Source organism: Dermacentor variabilis, chromosome 3 (assembly GCF_050947875.1).
Source record: "Dermacentor variabilis isolate Ectoservices chromosome 3, ASM5094787v1, whole genome shotgun sequence".
In the NCBI taxonomy this organism is placed as follows: Eukaryota; Metazoa; Arthropoda; class Arachnida; order Ixodida; family Ixodidae; genus Dermacentor; species Dermacentor variabilis.
Genome location: NC_134570.1, coordinates 240899080 through 240907607, shown reverse-complemented (window position 1 = coordinate 240907607; position 8528 = coordinate 240899080). Strand labels below are relative to the sequence as shown.

At 44.6% G+C, this 8528-nt stretch overlaps 1 protein-coding gene across 2 annotated transcripts in view; it reads right to left on the bottom strand.

The window, feature by feature from the left end:
• Positions 1 to 1142: 1142 nt before the first annotated feature.
• Positions 1143 to 8528, bottom strand: part of AP-2mu (adaptor protein complex 2, mu subunit) — an 80093-nt gene continuing 72707 nt past the window's right edge. The window contains exon 8 of one of the 2 annotated variants that reach the window (XM_075687026.1): positions 1143 to 1675. In XM_075687026.1, the coding sequence (XP_075543141.1) occupies positions 1541 to 1675 (135 nt within the window). In that variant the 3' untranslated portion in view covers positions 1143 to 1540. The remainder of the gene's footprint in view (positions 1676 to 8528) is intronic. The other variant, XM_075687027.1, reaches the window with a different exon arrangement.

Below are 8528 nucleotides of genomic sequence, written 5' to 3'. Positions count from 1 at the left end.
TATTTATCTAAACTTCCATTCGTCAATTCAAGCAACAGATCACACAAATAACTGATGGTGCCTTGAGTAATTCTCGAAGTCACGTGTCATCACGAGCGACGTCGCACCGCGGACCCGAGTATGTAGGCGTAGGGACGCAAGTACGTCACCATCCAGCTTGGATCACAGCGACCACAAGAAAGGAAAACGTCGTTCGGATTGAAATTTCAGACCTTTCCGCGGCACGTAGCAATGCAATTCTTCGCAAGCTCAATCACTGGCGCGCATTGCATGCTCTGTGCTTGTCAGCTCAAAATGGCCATACCTGGTGAGGGGCCCTTTAAGCGAAGTGTTCTCTTTAGATTATTCCAACCCTCAGTGTGCAACAATAGAAAACCAAAAAGAAATCCAACCATGGAAACAAGCAGTAAAAAGACCATGCAGTGTTAAAACAACAGATGAAAAAAAAAAAAGAAAAATATGTTACAGCTCTTGTTTTACAATCCTATAAATAGTGAAATGACCAGCAATAGGATCCCTTTTACTAATGGTGAATATAAACTGTATTAGTGTTATTTAATGTGCAAAATGCTTTTATTTACCTCAAAACGCATTTTACAACCACAGGCCAACCGTGCGCGGCAGAGGAGTGGGCACCGACATGTCAGACAATGTAGCAGATGACACGGTTGTAGCCGCCCTGTACAGAACAGGGGAGGAGGACATCAAGGCACCCTAAAGTGCTACCCCTTGCTGCCTGTTGCTCGCTCTCTAAGCAACCTGAACAGAGCACAGGCCACATGTTTTAGTGTTCCCTTTCATAAAGGACCACCCTGCACGGTGCCAACACACGCAGAAGTGAGAATATTACTAGCGGCATTTTGAAAAGGCTTCGTGTTTCTATGTGCAGCCAGCAAGCTTTCATTTTTAAGATTTCGGTATCTACATATTTCCCGTTTTTACAGCTTAGAGTTAACAGCGTTTTACTGTACATGAGACATACTGTGCATGCTATCGGAACATGACAGCTGGAAATCCATTGCGCCACTTGGTGCTCAGCAGCGCAACACCACTGTGAGCTAGCACGGTGAGCACAGCTGCAGCAGAGGCAGGAGAAAGCAACACAGCTGGAGGTTGTGAATAAGGCATTACAACAACGAGGGTATCTTTGGGGAAACCTTTATTATGCGACATGCAGGCAAAAACACCGGGGGAGGACAAACGCAACAGGCCGGGCGGTGAAGCAGCTCTGTGCACAGCTGGCACCAGAAGGGCAGGGGCTGCACTAGGTGCGCCCTGACAAGGCCCCTGCTCCGGCACATAGAGCCGCCATTTCTGGGGCCCACCCTCCCTTCAAGAAACCGCCGGGCCAGTAAGACAGTGAACAAACTGCCAGGCAGGTGCGAGAACAAATCTTCGCAGCAACACTTTTATACACAGCTGGGGCGCCTAACATGCAAGCAACACTCGCTGCCCTTGGTGGGACACGTGGGAGGAAGGAGCTCATGAGGGAAGAGCGGTGCTCAGACAGGTGGCGCCCTCCCGGCAGGCGTCCCCGTCATCAGCAGCGGGTCTCGTACAAGCCACTGCGTCCGATGTAGCGCACCCATTTGATCACGTCGTGGTCACTGTAGTTCAGCTTGGACTCGAACACCTTCAGGTAACGAACCTTCAGCCCAGATGGCGCAAAGGGGACCTGCAAGGGCCAAGCCACGTGCATCATGTCAGACAGCAAGACACTGATGTACTTAGCTCATATGAACGTCTCACCAACTGCTTCAAACTCCTGTCCAATCAGCTGGGCCAAAAATCTCATTAAAACCATTGTTCTTAGGCCACTTACCACCTTAGTAATGTTATTGCGGCAGAAACAAACAAACGACGCCCACCATTGTAGTACCACAGCAATAGCTTGTTAACTGCACATGCACCAAGGCATTACACACACAGCAACGCTACCACCCACTGTTGCAGGAGATGCAATGCATTGTCAGACCAGCTATTGCATTCCTATTAGAAATATGAGCATTAACTGCTTAACAGCTGTAAACGAAGCCAGTCTTTCGAGAAACTAGCAGTTATATTCAAGTGGCAATTATGTTCATTCAAAATGTCGTTTAGCCAAATTTCATGCATCATCACAATTATAAAAATGTACAGCTGCAGAATAAATTAAGAATTTTGAATTCTTAACTTGGAGCCGAACATGCCATTTAAAATTTTTATTTCGGCTCATAAAAGGGCACCCCAACATTGATAAATCACGCTTTATCACTTTTTCGACTGGTTATGCTAAACGTCATCGACACTGACAGTAACACTGTTAACCACCAAGAAGAATCGCTTCAAATTTTACTTTTTTCCTAGAACTATTGTTGAATGGAACAATCGTACTGATGACGTTGTAACCCAATGCTCAATGACATTATTTGAGTCTCATCCATGTTTATGCAGCGAGTGATTTACTGTGTGTGGTTCAGTAACTGCTTGCCTTTACACATTGCAAGTGGCCTATGTTATGTACCGCAGTATTTTGTACTTAGATTTTTCAATTTCACTTTGTATGCACCCTGCTAAGGTCCTAGAAGCAGGACCGCAGTATCAATAAATAATAAAAAAACTTCAACTTACTGAATGTGGATTTGATGCAAGAACTACGGGAATGTCGGATACTATAAGGACAATTATTTCATGTGCAGTGTAGTTGGAAAACACCTATGCAACCACTTGAATTTGACATTTAACAGTGAAAAACACTGGAAATAGTAAACCCACTAACTTCTCCCGTACCACGTCTATTTGGCATTGTTAGCCCACAAACAATGGTTTGAAACGCCACTTTAAAGACCTTTAGCGTCGTTCACAGACACACTGTGCTATCGGACGTGAAGGAGGAGAACTATATTTCTGTTTTCTAAGCAGTTCGCGTTTTCCCCCAGACAGTGATTTTGAGTGAGCTCCCAAGTTTTTGCGATCGTGAAAGTAGAAAAAACTGCTGCCTCCAGGAGTGGCCCGCCTGCTTAGAAGATCACTGGTATCGCGATTCCGCTGTGTCTGTGGCTTATTTTATTGATGGGTCGAGCAGCGAGTCTGATGATGCTACCTTTTTCGTTGAACTTTCGCTTAGAGAGCCGACGACGCAAGCCAACCTGGAACACTGATGGCCGCAGCCTGGCACACCAAACTGTAGTACTTGTACTTAAATTTGTGGTGGAATACCTGCCTAATGAAAAATTTATTTTTCGAGGTAGTGCTTATGAGACGGCAATCCATTCGTACATCTCATCTTTTTTTCACATTTTTTTCTTAGTAGATACAAGTGTGACATTGTTAAATTTTATCCCACAATCTCGATTCTGGCAACTTATCTTTTTATTACATATATCTCATTAATAAATCATTTATGCGTGAAAAATGCATTCATTCTGCTTTTTGTTTATGTATCACATAAAATATTAAATGCAGTAGTTCCTATAGAAAAAAAAATTTCCCCTGGTAGGGAAAGAGTTAAAGGGAAGCTGAAAGCTTTTCCAGAAAAAATGAGTGAAGAGCAGCAGAACGTCATGGTTTTCAACCCTCTGAATTCGAATGTCACATCGAAATTGAGCGAAAGAAAGCGCAAACAGATTTTATTTCGACGAAAAGTGCAGCAGCAGACTCTGGGCAGCTCGCGTACCTCATTTCCGCCTGTGATTGGTCGGGCTCCTCGTGACGTCAACAATGGTGTTCGTCCGGACTGACTGCTGCCGATACACATGAAGCACCGTGCAAGGTAGTTTGGTGCTGTTTTGCTGAGACGGTCATGGAAAATTTCGAGAGCTTGGGTTTCTCTGAGGAGTTCGGCGTTAAGTCCAAACACCATGAGAGCGATTTTGCGCCCGACGGGCGACGGCTTCAAGTGACAAAACAGGCCGTCGCTTGATCACTTGTTTCTAGAAATCTAGAACTCGTCGCCTGAAAGTGCTACGAGCAACTAGCCAATAGTGCGAAGCCGGAACTGAATGCACATAACTCAAATACTACTGTTTGTCGCACAGAACGAGCAAACTTGAATTTTACACGTACAAGAATAAGAACCTAGTGCAAGACCAGAAATATTTTATGCCCCTTTTTACAGTAAAAAACATCAACTTAAGTTAATAAAGCGCGCGTCACACTAGTTTCTGCGCGTATATTGCTGCCCTCATACCGGGAAGTTGTCACTCAAAGCCGTCGTTCGCGTGGAGTTCGCCTTGCAGGCGACGAGTCAACGCGACAGCCATCGCCTCGCTTGTCGCTGTCGCGTCCAAGATCACTTGTATCGGGTTTACACTTTACTCCCTACATGTACGAGCAGATTGCGAAGAGCCGGCTTCTCGAAGAAGCAAAAAATGCTGGTGCAAGCACTGCTTTCTACGTGAATGAAGGCGAAGTGTTAGCATCTCCTTGTGTTGGAAATGTTCTTTGGCGAGTATGTTTTTTGCTTAGCTGCACTCAGCGATCCAGTGAGTACGTGTCAAGGGTGGGCGACAAACATGCACCTTCCGTTTAGTGTGCTAACACGAAGGAGAACCCAAAGCACGCATTATTGATAAACTCTGGGATTAATCGTCGTCACGGAAGTGGCTAGAGCGCAGCACTGTTGTTCTTGAGCGCTTTAAGTTCTTTCGCTTCACAGAAGCCTCCCACTTAGCTGAAAGCTTCTTGTCTTCCATGAACTACTGGAATATCAGAACTTCGTCGCGGCCGCTGGTGTTCGTGCAACCGTAGGCTGCACAGAACGCTGGCATGATCGGCCTACAAGTTCAATTGATGCTGCGCACGTCAACTGCCACTCTACATACGCACAAACAAAGGAATGTAGGGTCGAGCGAAGCAGATTAAGACTGCACGCACACAGAAATAAGCGCGGTCAGGCACAGTCGCGGAGACTGCAAAGGAACGGAACACCAATGCTAACGTCACTATGCCGCAGTTTCCGGTATCTGCTCGCATCGTCAGCGTCAGCAGCAGCGCGCGGCGCTCGAAGGGGGGCAGAGCTACAGTGCAATTTTAACTGACGATTACGTCGCTCCTAGGTGAAAAATCCCCCAAAAAATTTTACCTGCACAGTTTATAAGGTTCCCGCATCCGTATATGAGAGTCTTATTGAATTCGACGGACTCTTCAGCTTCCCTTCAATATGACAACCTAGTGCCGCAGAGATGAAATGCCCAGCTGTCTACCGTCCAACTGATCTTACTGAAACGCATTCAAACTTGATACAGACATCTAATCAGAACTACTTCAATATGTGAATTTATTTGAATATTTGTATCAGTGCCTTTGCTTTTGATGCACTTGGCATGCACATTTGTGCAGTGCCTGACAGGAATGTGCAAGTCAATAAATTTATGCAAGTGGCTTAGAAAAGTTATCCAATTCATTGTCATAAGTATCTCAGTGGCCACATTGCATACAACCTATCCAAAAACAGATTCAATACAAAACGGTGGCGAATTTTTGTTAGTTACAACCACACGAAGTCAAGAAATGCACATGGAAAAGCTTTTTTAATGGAAGTGCAGGCATTACAAGGTAAAGGGAAATGAGAGTGGACTAATAACGTCACTGCCAATCCGCTCCTGTGAAGGTGGTTGGTCAGCGAAGCTGTAGATATGTTGCGCCTAATGTAGGGCTACTTGTCAAACACTGATTCCATCATGTGCGCCCATTACGTACGTTGCTCTTCAAAGTGATATGACAAACGTTTCAATGGAGCTTACAAAACCTTTATTTTATTTATTACTTTGAAATTACTACTATAACTTCTTTGTGGTCGCTATGATACAGATGTTTTTCATTCTTACTTGAGAAATTCCCAAAAGTTATTCGATGCATGACCTGTATACAGTAGTTGGTTGAATTGGATTGCTGAAGTAACAGAGGCAAAACTGTTCCATGAAGTGGGTGAAACATTTCTTTGTTTCCAGTTTTGAGATGTCTACATTAAAGTCTCCGACAAAGACCACTGGCGAGGGATTGGTGGCAATGTACGTTGATCAACGCAGAAGTGTGTGGATCTCATCATCAATCATGTGGTTTGATGGCTTTCTTTGCTTCTGGATCTCATATAGAAATGAAAACTTCACTTCATGCCTCTGCCTTACGGAAGTATGAGCCATTGCTCCTGGCCCTGCACTGCCACCGCGATCGGCTCACTGGGTTTTCTGTCGATGTGACGGATGCGAAAAAAATTGCAGGATCTTAGCCACAGACAGCTTTGCTGCAAAAAACTTGGCACCGGTGGAGCCCAACCCACCCCATCACTCAATCATCATTAACACTAACTGCATGCTCGGGTACATTTCAGAACTTTCTACACTGCATACTACACTTAAGCTTGTGTAGGAAACTTGAGTTTGCTGCATCTTTGTGAAACCCACAAGAAGAAAATTTAACCCCCTCACTTGAAACAGTCAAGAAAAATTCAATTAGATTCGTACTTATGACCACATCACTAAGGTAACACAGAAATAAGTCTTAAATAAGGAAAGTGCCGTAAAACATCTCGTTTAGGGCTTTTACAGTGAAGCTGTCTATGGCTAGGATCCAGGGATTTCTTGGTGGCATAATGTCGACAGAAAAATAGTGTCATCAATGGCTCATACCCCCAAATGCAATGGCTTATCAACTAGAAGGCTACAAGCGCTTGGCATAGTGAAGCGAACAGTGTGTACATTCTTTGGAATCGCAGATGCAACATACAGAACAGCATACGTTTCAATTAAGAACAAGCTCAAAACAAGAATTCGAACCACATATCGTATCCACTCACATAATGATTGCACTATTTAAAAAAAAAATTGCTGCAAATTCAGGGGTGCGATCATCACGAGTTAAATTTCCTGTGACAAAAAAAAATTTTTTTCATTACACATTTGCTACGGGATGACAACAGGTCAGGTCACTGAAATAATCAGAAGAATAAGAATGTGCTGGGGTGTGTTTGGCAGGCATTCTGAGATCATGAACAGCAGGTTGCCATTATTCCTCAAGAGAAAAGTGTAGAACAGCTGTGTTACCAGTACTCATGTACGGGGCAGAAACCTGGAGGCTTACGAAAAGGGTTCTGCTTAAATTGAGGACGACACAGTGAGCTATGGAAAGAAGAATGATGGGTGTAACATTAAGGGATAAGAAAAGAAGATTGGGTGAGGGAACAAACGTGAGCTAATGACATCTTAGTTGAAATCAAGAAAAAGAAATGGGCATGGGCAGGACATGCAATGAGGAGGGAAGATAACCGATGGTCATTAAGGGTTACGGACTAGATTCCAAGGGAAGGGAAGCGTAGCAGGGGGCGCCAGAAAGTTAGGTGGGCGGATGAGATTAAGAAGTTTGCAGGGACAACATGGCCACAATTAGTACATGACCAGGGTAGTTGGAGAAGTATGGGAGAGGCCTTTGCCCTGCAGTGGGTGTAACCAACCTGATGATGATGACAACAGGTCAACAAACAGGCGGCTGCTACTGTAACAGTGCGGGACACCAAAACAACAATGGCGGCCAGCTGAGCAAGCCGAACGCGCCGAATAATAATGTTTTTTTCGCTAATGCATTAAGTGCATTGAAACAGTTCCTTCCATATCAGTAATGAATAATATTGTTAATATTGGCAAGTCTGCGGCGATAACATAGCCATGTCCACTTTGAGGGGACAGAAACAGATGGGCGTGCTTAGCTGCCATTGATATAGAAACACATGGCAGGTATGCTGCGGAAACTGCGGCATTTGTCCACACTATTATCCTAATATGGCATGTTTCCGCAAAGGGTGGGCGAACATCTTAGCTGTGTTACAAGCGTCGGCATTTGAATAGGGTGCACTTCTAACGTATCAGTGTAAACGGGGCTACTGTTGTTGCCGCTCGCGACTTGTTGCGTGCCCACGAGTGCAGACAAGAACTGAAATGCGCCTTTGTTTATTGTTGACTATAACCATTATAAAGCCTACAAATAATAAAGCCAAGGCAAGTTTGATTCATTATGCAAAATAGAAGTGAGGTGTGCAGACAGGACACAAGAGAGAAGTGGACAACACGAACGCCAACTATCAACTGAAGGGGGCACTGAGGCGAAAAAGAAAGAATACAAAACTCGTCTGTGCATGCTCAGGAATGGTAACACCATGTGTCAATGGGGTACACGTGCCGGCCTACGTGAGAGATAACTGTAAAGGTACTTAATCTCTTCCTTATGTAATCGAAGGCTGACTCACGCACGCACTTCCACCATTATAGATATGCCATGCCTCTACCATAAGACTCGTATCTTCATTCTTATGCCTGTACAATATCGCGCAATCATCTAACTCTGGCGTGCAGTTACAATCTCGGCAATGTAGCGAAAGATTTGAAGGCGATCCACCGATTAACGACCTTTTATGTTCCATTAGCCTCCGATTGATACACCGTCCCGTTTGCCCTACGTAGAACTGGCCACAGCTAAGGGGAATTTTATAAACCACACCCATAGGACAGTCAGTAAAACAGTTCTTATTGTGCTTCACTGGACAAATATCTGTTCGT